At 41.1% G+C, this 21,942-nt stretch overlaps 1 protein-coding gene across 2 annotated transcripts in view; it reads left to right on the forward strand.

Moving 5' to 3' along the window:
* The window catches only part of Fat3 (FAT atypical cadherin 3), a 484,288-nt gene that overhangs the window by 440,297 nt on the left and 22,049 nt on the right, over nucleotides 1-21,942 (forward strand). For both annotated transcript variants that reach the window (XM_077797747.1, XM_026396113.2), the window contains exons 18-21: nucleotides 1,982-2,780; nucleotides 12,727-12,861; nucleotides 14,659-14,816; nucleotides 21,307-21,775. In XM_077797747.1, coding sequence (XP_077653873.1) covers nucleotides 1,982-2,780; nucleotides 12,727-12,861; nucleotides 14,659-14,816; nucleotides 21,307-21,775 — 1,561 coding nt within the window. The remainder of the gene's footprint in view (nucleotides 1-1,981; nucleotides 2,781-12,726; nucleotides 12,862-14,658; nucleotides 14,817-21,306; nucleotides 21,776-21,942) is intronic.

Below are 21,942 nucleotides of genomic sequence, written 5' to 3' on the forward strand. Positions count from 1 at the left end.
TCACAGTATAGGGACTCAAGGCCCAAAAATGTTTTCCAGTATCTTCTTACAGCAGGGAATACAGTGTTTCCATCTTCTGTCTAGTTGTTAGAAAGCAGATACCATATCTCAGGCTTTGGAATCCCTGTAGCAGGCCCTATCCTCCTAGTACCTTGAAATAAACTACCACCAGAATCCATGTTTTCTTCCTTTATAAGGTCTCTGGGTGCCTCAGTGATGCTCCCTTTACCATCTTATTGCCTCATACACATACTATTCTATCAGAGCTTCCTGGGTAATTCCTCTGCTCATTTTCTTCTAACTCATCCCTCCTGGGTCAATCATTCCAGTTCAATTATTTGTTTTCTTAAGTGAGAGATGAACAAATTATAACCCTTTGGCCAAATCCTGCCCTCAGCCTCTTTTTTCTAAATAAAGTTTTATTGGATGTAGCCTCACCCATGCTTTGTGACCACTTCCAGGCCCTGAGGACAGAATTAAGTGATTGTGATAAGAGACCAAATGACCCATAAAGCCTAAAGTATTGGCTGTCTAGCCCTTTGCAGAAAAATGTTTGCTTACTCCTGCCCTCAACTAATACTTTAGCTGTAAACTAAAACTCAAGCACTACAGTGCTTGAAAACTTGGGCCCTGCAAGCCACATTCTACCCACAAATTTCAGATTTTGAATTTCAGGGTTTGGGGTTAGATAACACCTTCCGGTCCTCCTCTGACCACAGGCCCATTACCCTGTTACCAAATACCTAGCAGCTTCATGCCTTCTGCCACCTTTCCAGCTTCTGACATTGGAACCTCTGGCCTGGAGTTCAAACTTGTCATTGATATTTGAAAGCTCTCCACTGTTTGACATTAAGTTCATCTAATTCGCCAAAATTATCTCTTCCTATAGGAAGTCTCCAATTCAACATCTCTGGTTCACATTGCTAAGCAAATAGATAATGAGGGTGACATTAGTAATAAAAATAGCAATAATCATGTGAATTATCAAATTCAAAATATTTCTATGTGTTAAGCCTGTGCTAAGTACTTTGCAATCACTCTCTTTTGGTCTCCAGCATACAAGAATCTTGTGAGATACATACTCCTGTTTTACTCAGATTAAAGAGACCAAAATTGAGGTTCAGAGAAGTTGAGCAACTTACTCAAAGATGGATATGAAATGAGTGGCAGAACTAAGATTCAAATTCTGGCCCGTGTGATGTCCAAGCACTTGCTCTTACACTGCCTTCCACATGCAATGATACATCTCCCCAGATTCCATTTAGCCTTTGGCCCCACAATCTCAGATACCCACCCTGTGGACTCAGCCCCTGGGACTCTTCCCTCCTTCCAAAGCCGTACATCACTGACTGCCTCCACATTGTGTGTGGCAGGAGTTCAGTAAAGATCTTCTGTCAGTGGGGCTGTTGCAGCAATGCTTATGTCAAGAAGAGAAAGGGTTTGATATTTTGTTGTTGTTGTTTTAGGGGGCTAACTATTTTTCCCTTTGGTGTGCTTTTTTTTTTTAATTCACTCTGATATAATTCCCAGTTAAATAAAATGTCGTTTCCTAAATGTACAGAACAGTGGCATCTGGTCCAATCCAAAGGAAAGAATCCACCAGAGAACAAAGATCCCTTTTCCAACTGGAAATACCATTTTATGAAGTTTTTCCTGTGGTTTCTGTCCACAATGAAAATAAGGCCAGCCTGTGTGGGCATGCTGGGTCTCATAGCACCCCCATCCTCCTTCCCTCTTCACCCCCACCAGCGTTGTTGTATTGACACATTTTATTGTCCATAACAGAGTGCACATATGGGGATTGAAGGTGATAAATCATTCCCCTTACTTAAATGCAGATCCTCAGCATTTTACACAGTCTTGACAGGAGATTGAGGAAAAAGCAAACTCAGTTAAAGGTACAGACATCTTCTGAGGGTTTTTTTTATTACTATGATTTTTTTTCTCAATTCCTTGTTTTTCTGCCTCTTGGTGGCCCTAGGCAAAGGACTCAGGAAAGCCACAGCAAGTTTCTCAGTCCTACATTCGCGTGAGGGTCATTGAAGAAAGTATCCACAAGCCCACGGCCATTCCTTTGGAAATTTTCATTGTCACCATGGAGGATGACTTTCCTGGTGGGGTCATTGGGAAGATCCATGCCACAGATCAAGACATGTATGATGTGCTCACGTTTGCCCTGAAATCAGAACAGAAAAGCTTGTTCAAAGTGAATAGTCATGATGGAAAAATCATTGCCCTGGGTGGCCTGGACAGTGGCAAGTATGTTCTGAATGTGTCTGTGAGTGACGGACGCTTCCAGGTACCCATTGATGTGGTCGTGCATGTGGAACAGCTGGTGCACGAGATGCTGCAGAACACCGTCACCATCCGCTTTGAGAATGTGTCCCCTGAGGACTTTGTGGGATTGCACATGCATGGGTTCCGGCGCACCCTGCGGAATGCAGTCCTCACCCAGAAGCAGGACAGCCTGCGTATCATCAGCATCCAGCCCGTGGCAGGCACCAACCAGCTGGACATGCTATTTGCAGTGGAGATGCACAGCAGTGAGTTCTATAAACCAGCCTACCTGATCCAGAAGCTGTCCAATGCCAGGCGACACCTGGAGAATGTCATGCGCATCTCAGCCATCCTGGAAAAGAATTGCTCGGGCCTGGACTGTCAGGAGCAGCACTGTGAGCAAGGCTTGTCGCTGGATTCCCATGCACTCATGACTTACAGCACAGCACGCATCAGCTTTGTGTGTCCACGTTTCTACAGGAATGTGCGTTGTACCTGTAACGGTGAGTGTAGTATAGAATTCCCTGCCACCTCTTGAAATTTTAGGAGTCAACTGGGTTATCATTTCTTCAAGGCATGCACTCAGTCACTTATTCAACTGAATATTAATGGACCACCTGTTATGTGCCAAATAACCATGAAAGATTCTGGAACTGCAGGAGAAATAAGAGAAGTCAGCCCTCACTCCCTTGGAAGTTTAGCCTAGTGAGCAGCACAGACAGACAAGGCCAGCTGATAAGCATGGTTAGATAGAATACAATGGGGGTTGGGGACAATGAGAGGGAAGTTTTTCTAAAAAGAGTGTCCTATAGGCTGAGATAAAGATCAAGTAGGAATTAGGGAGGGGAAGGAGAATATTCCAGGCAGGGACAGCTTGTATGAGAAAAGCTTAAAGGCAAAAGAAGAACCCACAAGGAGGAGACAGAAAGAGCTTTTCTCTTGCTAGAAGGAGGCAGCAGTAATGACAAATGAGATTGTAAAGCAGGCCCAGTGATCACATGAGGGCCATTTGCCAGGATGAAGAATTTATAAATTATCCCAAGGCACTGGAAGCCATTGGCTGATTAGAAGTGAAGAAGTGACAGGATCAGATCTGTCTTCACAAAGGGCAGCAGAGGGGAATGGATGAGATGGGGTCAGGGCAGAGGGAGGGAAACAAGTTGGGAATATGTGGCAGAGGGTAAAGGCAGTTCGATTGCTTCAGTGAAAAACAGGGGCCAGATGTCCAGAAGCACAGTCAGGGGATGGATTCAGCCCTAAGAGCCACAAGGACAGAATGGTTCATGTTAGTTGATGTAACTACAGTCATTGAACCTTGACCTTTAGTGGTCAAAGGCCATAGCCGCACAGAGTCACATGCCCATAGTGGTCAGTGAGAAGAATTACTCTCTCTTTTTCCTCTCCCTGATATGTGGAGCCATAAATTCACTGCTCTCTTCTAAGAAAATTGCACCCAGAGTTTTTCTGTCCAGTGTGAACTTGATCCACAGGAACTGTGGCCAGAAGGAAGGCCATTTGTAAAACATTCCTGTAGGTAATTGGGGCCAGACAGTGCCCCTGGCCTCTTTGCTTGGAGGAAGTTCTTGGTTGCATTTTGGAGAATAAGCTTATGAGAGGGAGGACCTAGGGATCACAACTGCCTCCGACAGATATTTAAGACAGTCTTAAAGCAGCCCAGAAAGGTGCCAGGCATTCACTCAGTGGTACCCAGTAAATTGTTTGCATTTTTATTAGGTTAGATGCAGTGATGACCAGACCTGTGAAATATGTAAATTCGCTGCAAAGTGACTTGAAGCACCCATGTTAGGTAAAATGCATTTCTGGCAGATGTCACCACCATTCAGAATTTATGAATGCCAGCTGTGCGGGTCTTATCTAAATTCCCTTTGCTGGCAAATTGATTTCTGCACCAAAGTTCTGTTAGGGCCTACCTGCAGTGATTCACAGCAGGGTTCAAGAGGAGTTTTGGACAGGACAGGGCAGACTCTGCAGGAGAAAGTATACTAGCTAATTAATTCTGAGAACTCAGCAAAAATCTATGGAGGTTGCAATGTCCTAGGCACGGAAGACTCAACATGAAAAAATACCATCTCTGCTCTTAGGAGCTGGCTCTGGTGTAGTCAGTCTGCAAGCCCCTACTTGCTCTAATACTGCCATAATAAGTGCCACAGAGCAAAAAGCACAAGGCCCTCTTGTGGCTTCTGTGATGTTTATACACAGAGACCACACATGTCCTGGGTCTTCAGGGATGAGTGTGAGTTCATCTAGAAGGCATCTAGAGGAGGCCTTGCAGAATTTCTTTAAAGGAGGGAATTTAGAAGGATCATTTAGGGGGAGGGGGTGGGAGAGGACTTACTCTTTATTTTGTATGAGATGCTAATGTTTTAAATGAAATAGGTTTCAAGGTGATGTCCCTGATTAGGACTCCTATTCTCTAGTCCCCACAAACCTTTCTATTCCCATTAAATCTAGAATTCCAGAAGATTTAGTAATTAAGTCCCTAGATAACCTAAAAGGAGGCCTTCCAAGTTTGAAAAGTGAGTGCTTTTTCAAACAAGAGCTCTGTGCATAGTCAGACCAAGCTCTCAGCTTCTTCTGACCTTTTAGTCACCCTTATAATTAAATTTAAATAAAATTCTAGATTTTAGCAATAAAAGGGGCTCAAAAGGTCATCTGTGAAGACCCATCTTCAGTAGGGGATGTATGATAATCACCATTTTATAAATGTGGAAGTTAAATGCCTTGCCCAGGGCTGTACCCCTGGTGAGAGTGGCCCGCTGACTCAGCATAGGGTCCCCTTGGTCCCTATTTTATTATGTGCTCTTAAGAACAAGAACTTTTCTATTTTTTTTCCATGTGAATCATAACCTCAATACTCTGTACTCTATGAGAATACCCAAATAAGCCCATTTTCTTAGCAAACTGATCATCAGCCTCACAATAGGATTCCAGAAAGACACAGGTTCTCAGCCTCCAGTATGCAGAGGGATTTTGGGAAACGTTGAGCCCCATACTCAGATATGGACAGTAGGTTTAGGCTACCTTGAAACCTACACTTACTTTCTGTGCCACACACATGCTGCTGATCAAGAAAATTTAGAGAGATCTCACAGGAAGGTAAATAGAAAAAAATTTCCTCCAAAGTCAGAGGGAAAACTCTTGGTTGTAATAGTAATCACCCTCACACTTCTTCTAAAGTTTCCTTCTAAGTAAAAATACAGTGAAGATTTGTTAAGGTAAACATTAGTTATTTTTAGGCATCTTCTCATTTATTGGGCAGATGGACAGGAGAGGTCATTTAATTCAACAAATGCTCCTCCCCCTACACACACCACACACACACACACACACACACACACACACACACACTCACACACACAACTTGTATTGACTACTTATCTGTTTACCATTGGAGGCCCACAAATTTATTAAATGAAGTTTCCCAGCACTCCTAGAATAATTAGCATGATAAATAGGATAGGTAGCTATCCATTCTGCTGTATAGAAATGTTGATACAGATGTGGCCTCAGTGTTCTACCCTTCTCCCAGTCTCCAGCTCATCTTTTTGTCATGCAGATTTTGGGGTTCAATTATCATCATTAGCATCTTGAACCAAAATGCTGACTTGTGTTAACCAAATGAAAACAGACTTGAATTTTAATGCCAAATAAGCTCATTGAATTCTAGCCACCAAGAAGCATCACATTTGAACAGAACTTCAAGAGATACAAAGTTCTGATGTCAGGAGATGGCTCCTGGTGAACTTCAGATAGTCAATGAACATTCTCCCTTCAGTAAGAATCTTACACCAACTTAAACAGATGGAGAGTGAGACATGCCCTGGAGCCTCCATGAGGAAAGCCGGAGGACAGGGCACCAGAACAACCCATAAGCTGCACTAAGAGTCCATCTTTTAAAGTTTCCATTGACTTTCAAAAGTCTGACATAGAAATATATCAAAAAATGAGGGAATGAACTCCCAAGGAGACAATCAGAGTTTAAAACCAAAGTGTCCTATGAGATTAATGGCAGAACCGGATACCTCGTTTGCCACCTTTATTTAGGAATGGAATCTAGAGTTCCCAGTGAAATCAGTGAGGCATTATAAACATTACCATGTGTGAAGCCCTCTGCTAGACAGAGATGAGTGAGACAGCAGGGGCGAGTGCTCTCATAGGTGCTCAGGGTACTGAGAACAGTGCCATAACCCTGGAGATGATACGACCTGAGCAAGTCCTGAAAGGATGCTTAGAATGAGGCACATGCCCAGGATGAAGTGCTCCAGGCTGAGGATCCTAAGAGCAAAAGTGTGATGTGGAAACACCATGCAATTCAATGCACAGGTCAAGGCAAGGACGCACGTGACAACTCATATGTGTTGAGCCATGACCAGGTTCATGCTATGTTTCACACATATATAATTACATTGAACCCTTGCTGTAACCCAATAGGGTAGGTATCATTAACTTCAGATATTAAGGAATCCAAGTCTTGGCAAGGTCAATTAACTTGCTCACGGTCAGGCAGCTAATAAATGGCTGAACCAAGATTCCTACCTGACCATTTAATTCAAAGCATTTTTTACCATTATATTTTACTACCTCTGTGAATATTTGGAAGGAACTTGGAAGCTACTTATTTCAGTCTCCTACCCAATACGACATCCCATTTACTATGTCCCTGTCATAGAAATTCAATTGACAGATAAATAGAGCTGTTTATGGGTGACCATGCTAATTATCTTCCAGTAAGCACAATAAAATAAAATAATGAAGATTTCTATGAGATAGTCTTAAAACTTAGCTTTGATGAATTTTTGGAAAATGAGCAATATTTGAGATTGAGTTTACTCTTAGGGTAGGGTTTGTTAATGCTAATTATCTGAAGACAGGGTCAACAGGCCTGATCCCAGTGGTTTCAAATAATCCTAAATGTTTTCTCTGAATCTTAAAAACGTTCTGTATGAAGTAGGAAGTTTCTATTTTTCATTCATAAGAGATCTATCTCTGCAAATCCTTTATCTCCAGGACACATGAGACCAAAGTTATCAGAAAGGTTTGACACTGCTTCTCCATGTGAATATTCCTTATATATTCCATCCATGTACAACAGCCTTCAGGGAGTATGTCTGAAATGAAGCTGCATTCACTCTTTAGTGAAATCACATAGAAAAGATGGCTGAATCAAGAAAACAGCATTCTGAGTGGGTCTTTGCTTCTGAGCATATACAACAGACAACTTCAAAGCTGAAACCTGGGGGAAACATGGTTTAAAACATCTTGCAGGCCATGTATTAAAAAGACAGCTCGTTAACTTATGTGGCATTGGCCAGGACCTAGCATTTTGGCAAAGCATATGGGTTCAGGGTGTGGGGTGTTTACCGTTAGTTATTGGATTCTTCAATGTAATGAAGCAGCATCATAAATCAAGAGGGTAAGTCAGTACAGAGTGGCAGTATAATAAACATAGCTAGAAACTGATGTATTGGCTGATGGCACAGACTTAAACCCAGGGGCTCTGTGAATGCTGAGGAGATGAGATGAGAGTCATAAATATGGTAGTGAGACCCTTACAAAACCTTCAGAGGATCACCCTTCTCCTTGCATTTTCCAAAGCACTGAAGTTCCTGCTCCAACTAATCATCTGTTGTCAATATCATGGAAAGTGACCTAAATTTCCACCTCAGCAAAGCTTCAGAAGGCAGCAGACCTTTCAGAGAATAGCCACACTGTGTGCACATGTACCTGGTGGAGGGGCCAGGTTTGAACACCGGCACCTGAGATGGGGAAGGCAGTTCCAACAACACACAGCCACATGCATCCTGGGAATTGCTGAATAAAAAGCTTCAGGCCCTATTTATGCCTCCAATGCACACACTATTGCCTATCATCTGTCATCTTATAAATCAGGAATCTTGCCCAAGAAGGACAGCATGTAAAATGATCACACCTAAGTTTCCATTGCTGCCAGGTTGTTAGTTGAGTTTGTGTCTCAATTTTGAGAATTTGTTTAATTTCTTTTTCAGTCTTTACAAATTGCTTTCACGTACACTAGCCCATTTAATTTTCACAATGCTATGAAGAATCTTTATCCTGATTTTTTTTGTAAAGGAAATCAAGATACAGAAAAGTCAAGCAAATTATTCAAATTATTCATTGAATAAATCAAATGACTAGCCAGGGCCAAAATCCAGGCCCCGCAGCTTGCCAATGCAGTCAGTACCCTTTCTGATCACACTACACCACCTTCCCAAGGGAACCTGGAAATGGGAACAGAGCTTACTCCTCCTGCTTTATGTTGTGACAGGAACTAAAAACGTCTGGTCCTGCCCTTGCATACAATAAATGGTATCAGCTGGTCTGATAAAGTGGGAGCCTTCTCCCTTCATGCTCACTCTGGCACCAAATTGATGGATGCCTGGGGACGCAGAGCATGCAGGTCTACAAGCCCTCGCTCCCCAAGCTGTCACTGAGCACAGCACAAGTTCATTAAACCTGGATTATCTAATGATAGTTAATAAGATAAACTTCCCCCCAGAAGCCAAAAGGAGTTGACACTGTTGTCTCTTAACTGGTACTCAGGAGCTGATGAGGCACTTTCTGCCAGCACAGAGAGAGTCTTTAAGGCTCTTAACAATAATAGGTATATACACTTCCCTGAAAAGGGGATGACATCAACATGTGATTTCTAAAAACAAGTTAACCCATTATCACTCACTTAAAGCTTACTGGATTTTATGGAGCTAGATAACTTAGAGCTTTGACTAGAAAGAGGATTGCTGTACCCAAAGTGTCCCAGGCCCCAAAGCTGCGTTCATCAGAGGCATCCAAAGGTCAAGTTCCTCTGATAATGTGTATTTCAGAATGGACCTAATTTCTTAGATAGTTTGCAGAGAGGAAAGTAATGCTGTATTACATAGAGAGAATCTTTAGTTTTGAGGAATGTGCTTTTTAATGGCTTTAGAAGTGTTTACTAGGAATAGACTGCACATGATCACACCAATCTCCAGCTAAGGAGGGTGATGCATGTACACTGACCTACAAGTTCTAGTCTGCCTCATATTCCTTGAGCAGCAAGAGTGGGCCAGGGAGCAGAGCACCCTGACAGCAGCAGCTGGATTATATGTGTATGACGGAGCATGTTCCAGGCTGGGACTTGGAAGGAGGCCCCAGAGGATTTTTAAAGCATTGAGATATATATTCCTTACCAAAAATTGTCCCCTTGACCCTAAAGAAACCATGAAAACAAAAAGAAAGAAAAAGAACCTATCAAAGTCAATGGCTGCTGGAATGAATGTTATTAGGTATCTAATATTTACATCAATACTATTAACTTTAGAATGTACTTGTTGCAATATTTATATTATTGTTTTCAATATATTCTCCAGCTACATTTTTCAAAGTGGAGATTTGCTCTAGTATAATCCATTGATTGGTGACTATGATTTAATTATGGCACAAGATAATTAGAATGAAAGCTGGGTGCAGCGGCACACACTTAGAATCCTAGCAACTCAGAAAGGCTGAAGCGGGAGAACCACAAGTTCCAGATTAGTCTTGGCAACTTACAGAGACCCTGTCTGAAAATTTTTTAAAAGGGCTGGTAATTTAGCTCAGTGGTGTAGTGCCCTTGGGTTCAATACCCAATAAAAGCAAGAGGGTGGGGGAGGGAGAAAGGAGGGGAGGAGGGACAAAGGGAGAAAAGAAAAAGAAAATTAGAATAAAAGGAGCTGTGAGTTTGAGATTTAGTTGGTGGTTGAAGTGGCTTTGTGCTTTAACCCAAAATAGGAGATATGGATGATAAGGTGAGAGGCCCTGTACTAATCCTCAGGGCAGAACTGGTGGTAAAAGAAAAAGCCAAAATGTGAATAAAAAGTAGAAGTACTCAAATGCTGAATTTGCTCCAAAATATGGTATTTAGCTTTTATTATATACACTCACAAATGTTTTAGTTTGTTTTCTTTTTAAAATATTACCATAATTGCTACAGGGATATGTAACTTTGCCATCACAGGTCTGAAGTTATCTAGCCCCCTTTTAATTCTTTGAAACAGAGCCTTTTAAACTAAATTTTTGATAATGCAATGTTTCTTAACAAAGCAGTCATTTCATAAACCAGAACAGACTATAAATGTAATATCTCAAGGTATATCTCAGAAACATAGAAACTTATAGAAAAGGTAACCTTAGACTATCTTTCTTTCTTTCTAATAGAAAAAAGATGTTCATGGAACATGAACAACCTACAAACATAAACTATTAATAATTTGAAGGTAATATCCTGGTAATTCAGAAGTTACTTTTTTTTTTTCTTAGTACTGGGTCTTCAGAATTGAAGGGCCTAGTACATACTAGGCAAGTGTTCTACCTCACTTGCCTATTGAGCTACATCCCCAGCCTCAGTTACACCTATTGGATGGGATGTTTTGGTGTGATTTTGGTACACTGTCACCTCCATGTGGCTGAATTTAGCGTTGGGTTCAGTTTCCATTTTGGAGCATATATTAACTCCTGGTGAATATTGAGGAGTAACCTGGAGGCTGCAGGCAGTCAGAGACTGAGATGAAACCACCAATGAGACAGCAGAGAGTCAGCAGGGAAAGTAGTGAACATACCATGAACAAACATCCCATATATGATAAGGTTAAGCCACCAACCATGGCTGGTACAGTTTCTGTTACTCAAGCCCAAGTTAAAACATTCCCTTTCTTTGTGAAGACTTCTGCTGTTGCCCCAGGAGACGAACTGTTTCTCCTCTGGTGCTTCCATTGCACTCACATACCTCTATCAAAACAGTTGTCTAATCATATAGTATTCTGCATTGGCATGTTGGCATTGTTTCCTGCCATCTTTATATGTCCAGGCCCATCACCTCCTTGGCCTTGAATAGTTATTTTATTGAGTTAGTATTTTAAATTTTTTTTTTATTGAATGAATATGCCAAACATTGTTTAAAAACTGGTTATCAAAGCGTTTTGAAATAGGCCATGAGATGGTTAAACGGCTGTTTTATGTTCCATGAATATTAATCAGCACATGACAAGAATAAAGATTTGGGGGAAGAAAATTAGAAGATGTATTTCAGGGCAGTTGGGTCTTGTGGAACCATTTGTAGAGATCATTCTCAATTTTCAGTTAGAAATGCCTTCATCTTCTAGACTTCATAAGCTGGATCAGTGCCAAGAGTGCCTTGTATGATGGAGCTATAAACCAGTGGAAAATAGGATTTATGAATTCTGGGTTTGCCGGTGCTACTTATATTGCTCCTCTTGAGGATTATAGTTCTTAAAATGTTTGTGTGCAGTTAGCATTACACTTCTGCTTTTCCTAAGAAATGATGGTATCCTGAAACACTGCTTAATGACAAGGAGAGCCATCACGGAGGGGAGCCTGATGACTGGCCAGCTCTTTCAAGGGACAGAGCAGCTGATGTTAGGGCTGTTCTCGGTTCATGGAGAAGGGGCAATAGCTTAGGCCACTGCTAGCCCATTTAGGAAATAACCATTCCAGTCATGGATTATTTGAGTCTCCTTTCCTACAGTCCTATTACTACTTACACTCTTGCCAGGTTGAAAGGGGTCTAATCACACTTGAAATATCCAGGTCCTTTGAAAAGTGCTCTTCCCTCAGTGGACCCATATCTGTCCTCAACACAGTTCTGACCGAATTCCCTTGGGGCCTGAATTCTGCCTTAATCAGTTAATCTGCTTTCCAGGTTTTCCCTCCTGAAGGATTAACCTTTCATCATATTGTGCTGTGAGCATCGAACAGGTAGAAAGAAAGCCTTTCTTTGCCAAGGATAATACTACTATTTTTGATAGCTGCTAGGGCATGCTTCCAGCTAATCAATAAAATAGCATGTAGCAGAAGGGATTAGGAAGCAATGCAAGTTGTGCTTTCACAATTGAGAATTAGGCATATTTTCTGTAGAAACATTTTCCCCCTACTGCCCTGAAATCAACAACTAACATCTTTTGTGGTCTACCCTCAAGTTTTTTAGGGCAAAGATAAGCTGTAGAAGAAATCTAAATACAGGGGCACATGCAAATGGCTGCCAAGATGCAGGAACCCCACTCCGGTCAATACTAGTAGAACCTTTGCACAGTGATCTTTCTTCAGCTGAGCTTGGTCCAAGGGCAAATGAACATACTTTATCCTAAAGGAGGAGAAGCTCCATTTCCATTTGCTACATTTTTTTTTTTTGAGACTATGTTGCCTGTCCCACCTCAGCCTCCAGGTGTGCCCAGTTTCTATTTACATCTTACCTGCTGGACATGAGCTTTAGGCAGTTATAGGTGAAGCCCATTTGAGTGCCTCTGCTTCCGGATCGCCTCTTTATTACTTGGCTCAGAGCTTGTAGCAGCCAGCTCTTGATCCATTCCTATGATCCCTAAAATGTTGGGTGAATCCTTTTGTGTACTGATCATGCCTGTTCCCACTTTGTCACAGGAGGACTGTGCCCAGGGTCCAACGATCCTTGTGTGGAGAAGCCGTGTCCGGGTGACATGCAGTGTGTTGGTTATGAAGCCAGCAGGAGACCGTTCCTCTGCCAGTGTCCACCCGGGAAGCTTGGAGAGTGCTCAGGTACAGAGGGTTTTGGAATGACAAGGGTCTAATTTCATACTTCTGAAACACTTGCCCTGGAGTAAATCACATGCCCAGGCCTTTCCAGGAGACATCACTGTATGCATGCAGTGATTTTCTTCAGGATGGAAAACAGTTAACAGCCATTCATTCTCACATTTACTTGGGATTTGGTGCAGCAGCACTGTACTAAAGAAAATTGTAAAGACTGAGCTCCTCATATAAAAAGGAGACCACAACAGGTGTTCTCAGCTGTGAAGAATGTGAAATTATGGAAAATAGAAGTCTATCCATTAGGCAGAGTCAGAGTATCTGTGGCAGAGCTTTTGATGTTCAGAAGGCAGCACAAATCCATAGTCATAAACAGATGAACAGGAGGTAGAACTGAGCTGATCCTGTTGATCATCCCTATAGTAACCCCAACCAGAGCAATAAGTAGGTCTCCCCTGGAAATGTACAACCAAAATCATGTTCCAGAGAGAAAGAGAGAAAAAATCAGTATTTAGATGGTTTTAATTCAAATGATTGTTTCTTTTCTTCACTCGATTTCAATATTTCTTTTGATTCACAGATTATCTACCACTCCTTGCCTCTAAAAAGAGTATTATTCATTTGGGGGTATCCATAGAATCCTCATTTTGTTATAAGTATATTTTAAATACAGACACACCAATACCAATTTTGGAATCCAAGTAATATTTATTAAGTAATGATAATAATAGTAATTACAGTGGAAATAAAAAAATAATTAGGTCTACTATGTGTAAGGCACTTTGTTAAGCAGTGGGTTTTAGAAATTCTGCCTTTGCAAAGAGAAGCATTGTTCATAAAAAACAGAAGCCAAGGTTCTTTTGCAGTTGATTTTAAGAATGGAGCTGCCCATAAGTCAAAGGGTCAACCAAAATGCTTGCATAAGTCAACTAAGTCTTAGAATTAAAAGAAAAGGGTGCTGCTCCTGCCCCACTATGTGTGCTATGCACTTAGCAGATGGATTTGCAGGTGACCATAAAATCAAATCTTATGACTTCTGATGTCACTTTTGGCAAAACTCTTTTCTCCTTTCTAGGTAGAAAACTTTGTCCTTGATTATCATCCCCTTGGTATATTTTCACATTTCCAACTTTCACCCCAGCAAGGCCATTTTTTCAGCCATTACTTTCCTTGTTATAATATAAAGTTGAAGACAATTTTTAAAAGATGGTGAACTCAGAATTGGGCAATGGGGACTTGGACTAAAGATTCTGGGAAGGGAAGCCTTGAAATCAACAGCCAGAAAATGGAATTGTGACTATACATGAATTTCCTTCCTATCAGTTACTTTTTTTCAACATAGTGCAAATGACATCAATTGGCTATTTGAAATTAGGATAGTGGAGGAATATGGATATTATTTTAAAATGGTTTGTAGTCTTTGTTTCACAGAACTGAAAGTTCTTAAGTGCCTAAGTGAAGGGGGATTGAGGGAGTCATGAAGTGATATCTTAGTGCTATTTTTTGAAAGTGGCAGTTGGAATTTAGTGACACTAAGAAAAACAGGTTGTAGAACTTTACCAAGTTGCCCTTGGTATAAGATAAAAGGACTTTTTGGTAGCTGACTAGTTAATATTTTTTTAATTTTGAAATTAGAGTATGACATAAATTGAAGAACCAGTTTTTAAATCAAAACTGCTTTCTCCTTGATGCCTTCATTAATTTCCTATGGTCTTTAACCAATTTGCTTGGCAGATTTTGAGTAATTTTGTGTATCCTGCTTGTTTCTGGATGTTAAAAAAAATCATGTCTTCTTGTAATGGTCAGGGCACACTTCTCTCAGCTTTGCTGGAAACAGTTACATCAAATATCGGCTTTCCGAAAATAGCAAAGAAGAGGACTTCAAGCTAGCTCTGCGCCTGCGAACCCTGCAAAGCAATGGGATTATAATGTACACCAGAGCAAATCCCTGTATAATTCTGAAGGTGTGTAAAATGGGGTATCTTTTCCTATAGTCAGTTTTCAGGTGAGTATTTTGGCTTTGGGTTGGGGACTGATGAAATCAGTTTTGATTTTGTGCTCTTTTGAGTTTAGAAAAACCAGAGCAGACTTTAGGGCAAAGGAGAACAGCAGCAGGACTGGGAAGTGTGCCAATGTCCCATTTCCTTTTGAGTATTTGGCTTCAAAATTGGCTCTTGGTAGATTGGGGCATCTCCCTCTAGGGAGGATTCAAGGACTGGCCTCCTTTGAGCTATAACTGCTCAACAGTTCGTTAGAAGAGTGCCCTCATCAGTTCCAAGCCAGGTGGTCTTTAAAGGATTGTCTGTCCCCTCTTCTACCACAGGGGTCTGTCCCCACTGACCTCTGAAGGCAACTTCTCTTCCTGCTTAGTGGGGAAGTTGGAAATCAGGTAAGATAAGACTCCACATACCCTATCATGACCAAAGTAATCCAATTGCTAAATCATTCCCCAGACTCAAAAACCCTGTTATGGCACACAGATTTCCTTTAAAGCAAATCAGGCATTTGTATTCAGCTCAGGGTACCTAGTGCTTTCATGAGAACGACAACAAAAATACTAACAGCTTTATGTACTTCATTTCTAAAAAAATAAAGTTAATATTGTTATACATTATCATCCCCATTGGATGAAGAAGAGGACTGCAGTTTAGAGAGGTTATATTATTTAGCCAGGCTTGCATAGCTAAGTGGCAAGTCCTGGACCCTGCCCTTCAGGGTCTCTCTCTCTTCATGCCTTTGATCTTCATGACATCCTCTCTCTCTTGCCGCTGAAACTCATTTCATCAGAGATCACATTCTGGACAACTGTAGACCAGATCTAGCCTTCTAGCATGAGGACAAGGGAGATGTATTTCATTTGATGCTATTCTCAGCAGGTTGCTATACCCATCCCTTGTAAGTGCTTTTCAGAAACTCTCAGAGCCTCTCTAGTATTTTAGAGGAGCTGGAAATCTTTCCCTCACCAAGATTTGGACTTAACTAGGAATATGAAGGGCCTTTCTAGCATCTATACTTTGATTGTTCAATATGTCATATCCAAGTCGATTGGGTGGCCCAGTATCTAATTCTGAAGGCTGATGAGGTGGGAGAGAAATACAGAGCATGTTAAACCCCAGTAACTCCACATAACTATCACAGGGACCAAAACTCACCTACTCTGCTATCACCAGTATTGCTGGGTGGCCAGCGTGAGTGAGCAGAGAGTTGGAGTTTAAAAGTTGGATATTTTTATGGTGAATCTCCCACTATCCTTATTTATTCAACTCAGAGAATAATTTTAGCTCTGGAGTGGAAAGGAACATTTTTAGAAGAAAATAAAAGAAGCACTATAGATGCACAGTTTTAGAGGAAATATGTTCAAGTCAGATATTTCCAGCAGAAGAAGAAAAATTCAAAAGCCTATGCCCTGTTTTTATCCACTACTGGCTCCTCTAGCAGCCTGTCTTGGGTTAGTAGATCATTTTCTGAATAGTCCTGACAGTTGGGGTTTTGTGTAATCGCTGGGAAGGTCTCTACCCGTTCTGAGCTTCCACTGCCAGTGGCTCTCCCTGGTCTCACTGATGGTCCCTCCTCCTCCTCCAAGCTCTAACCAGGACTGTGGGTTACAGAACGTCCCTATGAGACAGATACTTTCTATTAACAAATCTCTGTAGAGCACTAAATTTGAGAGAGGACAAAAGCAGTGGACCTGAATGGCTTGATGCTAAAATTGAGCTTGTTATTTGACACTTCACTGACAAGTGTCTGCAATGTGCAGATCCCTAGGGATGGAAAGGAAGAATAATTAAACCTTTTAGGCAGCTCCAGTTCCTAAGGTATATTGTATTTCAAGAAACAAGCATGTTTGTGAAAGTTGTGTAAATTGAACTTCTATAAATGGAATTGCAATAAACTAGGGATGGTTGCCATTTGAAGGACCCCTTCCATTAATCCCTTTGTGATGTGAATCATCACCCCTACTCTGTCCTGTAAGTTTGCTTTTCATATGTTGGGTTTGAGCAAAGCAGGACCCAGCTGTACTGAACCACTGCAGATACTGTCCCACAGTCACCAGCAATATCCACTTAGGGGATTTGAATCTGTTTGCTTAACATTTGCAGCCTCATGCAAGACTTAATTTCATTGGCTTTAGGCACAGTATGTGCCTTTTACTTTGGTTTAGCAACTAAGCTGAAATGCTTTGTTTAAACTGCACCCCTTCGTTGTTTATATTTCCTCAGTCAGAGTGGCTCTCTAAAAACATACTTAACACAATCAGTGGAGTGAAGGGCACCCCTTAAAGATACGTAAAGAATTTAATGGATACCTCAAGAAGTTAAAATGCTCATGGACAAAGAGTTACTGCCTCTTGGCAATAGTAAAAGGCACTCATTCCCCACCTATCCTTAATACCTTGTCTTCCGAAAGAGAGTTCAGGCTTACCATAAACACCCAAGGGCAATAAAATGCAATAAAATCAAAGCACCATTAAGATGAAAATAAAAGGTTAAGAGCCAACCGTTGAAGCAGAGAAGGGAGGAATATCATTAATAAAAAAAAAAATCTAGGTCCAGGGGGGGAACTACTTTGATTCAATATAAATCATAATTCTGAGTTTCCTGGCAGCCAAAGGAACCACGAAAATAGTGGGATAGATTCTGTGACTCTCCTCATACCTATAAAAGAAACATGTTACCAGAAGAGATATAAAGAGAAATTTCCAAGAGAGCAAATTTTTATTTGTGTCAGTCTTTCTGTTGCAATATACCTAAAGCACAAGGAGACCTTGGCTGTTAATCTAGAAATATCAAGTGCTTACCTTTTAAGAAAGTTAACAGGTAATATATTCTCAGAGATGGCTATTTTGAGATGGAAACAAAGATAGAGAAAGTTCATTTGATTTACAAAACTGACAACTTGGTATGGCCAGATCCTCCCAGCATAGACCAAAAAGTACCAAGGAGTAATCTTCCCACCAAGGTCTATATAAGAGGGTCACTGAGAAGTGAATTAAACTAATAATTATATTATATAATAACAATAAAATTCCTAATGGTTTACAAAGTACTTTCACATACGTGTATTTTTGATTCTCATTTCCCCTCCTTGTGGGTTTGAATCTCTACATTTGCCTCAGAGGGATTTGGTGACTTGCTCAAAGGAATATCTAGTCAATAGTGGGTCTGGGCATGTGACAAAGGCAAGCATGTTGAAGTACTCAGAAGTTATCAAAAAAAAAAAAAAAAAAGAGAGAGTCAAGGGATTGCGATGATCATTCATCCATTTATTTATTTCTTCAGAGCGTACTTTGGAGCACTTACCCTGGGCCAGGTAGCCATTAATATGAAAATAGATTTTTTTAAAGTCTCTTTTTCAAAAAATATTTAATACACTTCTTATAAGATCCATAATTGTGCTTCATTTTCTAGAGCCTCACACCAAGGATCTGATGTTATAAGACTTTGTGCCATAATTGACACTTTTACTCAAAATCCTACTTTTCCACAAAATTATTTTTTAGCTCAGATTTCTCATCTTTTGACCAGAAGCCACTGAATATCTGTTAAAGTACATCACTAATTTCAAACAATTGCAAGTATCTAAATACTTTATTACATTAGGGCAACACTCTCTGAATGATGCATTTACCTAGCTCAACCACATCCTTTCAGTATTATTATTATTATAGACTATTCTTACAGATTTATGCACACCTCAATTTTTATTAAAATAGTTTGCTCTCTGATTTGAGAAAGCTTCATCCTTTGAAAAGAAGGATCTTTTAAAACTAGATAGATCCTATTCTGAAGAAAATAAAAGTTGAATGGGATCAGAGCATATTTTTCCAGTGTGAGAGGTCTCAGACATGAAAAGAACAAATTGTTCTTTCCTCTCCCTAGCATAATATGCATGGAAATAGCAAAAGGTTATTAACTTTTCACAAGGTAACTTTTGGCATCAGCATTCTAGGTTGTCATATAAACAAGGCTGATATCCAAACTAGAACTGTAAAGATTCAAATGGGATTTTTTTCTTTGTAAAAAGGTGAGGATCATGTAAGCATCTGGTTTCTTTCATTTAGCAACATTACTGCAGTTATTTTAAAACAGGAAAAAAGGACACTTAATCATGCTCAGTGTTCATATGGGATAATTTTATTCCTTAATTACAGAACTTTGAACTGTGCAAGTAGATTCAGTCATGTCAGTCCTTCTGGGTGAATTTGTAACTAGTTATTAATTCAAAGGGACTCAGTAGGAGTAGGAAAGGGGAATGGACCAAATAATATACTAATTGAACATTCTTTTACAAAATTCTACATGAATTGCAACCACCATCAGATTTTCCATGCTAGACTAGGGACGGCATACTGTAGCCACAGGGCAAAACAGCAGATGGGCGATGGCAGGAAAAAAGTAGTCTCCAAAGTCACATTAGATCATTTTATTGCTTACATTGAAATACAAATATGGATATTATCCAGGAGCTGTCACTGAACACATATTCTGGTATGACTTACAATATCCATTCATTCCATTTTGTGACCAACAACCAAAAGGCAAAAGCAATTGTATGAGATTATATGTGAAAGGTCCCTGACAAGAAAATAAATATATTTGTCTCAGTCCTTTTATATCTGAACATTTATGTTACAGAGCAGAATATGTATGTAAAAAGTGTGTACTATGGGGCCAAGCATTCTGCGGTGGGCACAGTATCCTTGTAAAACAAGCCACAGTAGTTCTGTTCTCCAGATTCAAACCCAGAGAAACCAAGCCACTGTCACCAGCTACTCAGATGCTAAAGCCACCTGAGTGGTACTTGACAGAGCCTGAGTTAGATTCAGCATTCCTCAATTCCCAGGGCTCTGCCTGTTTCACAAAGCCCCCTGCGTTCCATACATACATGTTAATATGGTATGAACCTGTAAACTTTATATGCAGATGAGAGGGTACCAGAATGAAAGAATCTGTGGATTCACAAAAGCAGAATCGGTTGTCTTTGGAACATACTTAAACATAATTGAAGAAATGTTTAATTTGTGATAATGGGTAGTGCCATGATACTCACTAAGTCTACCATGAGTAAAACTCATTTTGGAAAGTTTCAGCTCATTTCTATGAATTCAATGGATATTTATATCTCCTTAGCTGTTAGTGACCTGGAAGGTCTGTGTTGCCCTGTCATTTCCTTTCCTTTCATTTTCTTTTCTTCTCTTGACAAGTATCTGTGTTCTGTCCAGAAATACAAAAGCTCGCAGATCCTCCATGGACAGCCAGCCCCCCTTTCATGACTGGCACTGGCCTCCACAGGATCTTTTTTGCTGGATCATAGACACAGGCCAGAAAAGAAGCTTTTGTCTAACAGTTTCTGGCTGTGAATCCCTTCATGGCCAAATATAAACTTGGCTAGACAGGGACCAGCCCTCATGGCCATGATGCTAAAGCTACCTAACATTTTTTTTAGAAATATGGACAAAGGTGGACCACAAAGGAGTCAAAGGCCAGCCCATCTCCTCAGCAACAGTTGAACTGGCTCTCCATGGAGGATTAATTGCTACCCAGCAGCTCGTTACTAACCAGTGTGCTTCAATTGCACATGCTTTCCCCTGGGGTTAGTCTCCTGGAGGGAGATGGATGCTGTCCCTATACCAGTGCAATCAAAGCAATTCTCAATTATAGCACCCTAGACCAGAGGCTGAAAATACCCACAAGGTATAAGTAGCTAACTAGAAGAGCCTCCTGGAAGAACAGATGTTGTTAAATATACATATGTTCTAAGCAAATGGTAAGGCCTGAGCACTTTGTGATGCACTACATACCAAAGAACTATTTTAAGAATAATGCTAGTGTTTAATAGAGAAAAGTTTCCAAAGCTAAAATACTTATGAAGCTGAGAACTAGGAAATCTGTATTTCTTCCTGTCCTCTTTCTCTCCCCTATAGCACATTCAAATAAACTTATTTGAGGAATATATAAGTATATACATGTAATCAACTCCCCCATTAAACCATAAGGCCAGAAGGGCAGAGTCAATAATTCTTTTTTTTCCTCCACAGCACCTATTGCACTGTTTAGCATGTGCTGCGTGTCCAAAAAGTATTAATGAGTTCACAGAGATCATTCCTATGGTGGAAATGACTAAGAAGGGTGCAGAGAATGAATACATCTAAACAAGGATATTGCTGTGAATTTTAAAAGGGAGAAGGTCCAGAGAAGAGAAACGATAGATTTCTAAAGTGGTGTTCAGGTCACTAAATACAGGAAGGTTTGCAACACATCAAGCATGCATTTTCATGACAGATAATGGGGAAGGGTGTTAAAAATCAAACCACAGCAGATTTGACTGTATCAAAAGCAATATTCATCTTGATACTCCTTATGAAGCCCTCCGGTTAGTTAAGGTCATATGGTGTTTGGGAACATATTGAAAGATGCAAAATGTAAAAGGGCTCCGGTATTGCTTCCCACACAGATTGTGGACGGCAAGCTGTGGTTTCAGCTGGACTGCGGTAGTGGCCCTGGAATCTTGGGCATCTCCGGCCGCACTGTCAATGATGGGAGCTGGCACTCGGTCTTCCTGGAGCTCAACCGCAACTTCACGAGCCTTTCCTTAGATGACAGCTACGTGGAACGACGCAGGGCGCCCCTCTACTTCCAGACTCTGAACACGGAGAGTACCATCTACTTCGGTGCCCTGGTGCAGGCAGACAACATCCGCAGCCTGACCGACACGCGGATCACGCAGGTGCTCAGCGGCTTCCAGGGCTGCCTGGACTCAGTGGTGCTGAACAACAATGAGCTGCCTCTGCAGAACAAGCGCAGCAGCTTCGCAGAAGTTGTAGGCCTGACAGAGCTGAAGCTGGGCTGCGTGCTCTACCCTGATGCTTGTGAGCGCAGTCCCTGTCAGCATGGTGGCAGCTGCACAGGCCTGCCCTCTGGGGGTGAGTGCATGGGCGCCATGGGCACCCTGCAGGGAGGGCAGCGGGAGGCCTGTGATGTATGTGGTAGTACCACCTGCAGGAGGCACTGCCCACATAGCCATAACTAACTCAGGAACTCTCCTTGAGCAGAGTACTCACACCCAAGATGCACACAGAACTTCTTAATC

Source organism: Urocitellus parryii, chromosome 4 (assembly GCF_045843805.1).
Source record: "Urocitellus parryii isolate mUroPar1 chromosome 4, mUroPar1.hap1, whole genome shotgun sequence".
Classification (NCBI taxonomy): Eukaryota; Metazoa; Chordata; class Mammalia; order Rodentia; family Sciuridae; genus Urocitellus; species Urocitellus parryii.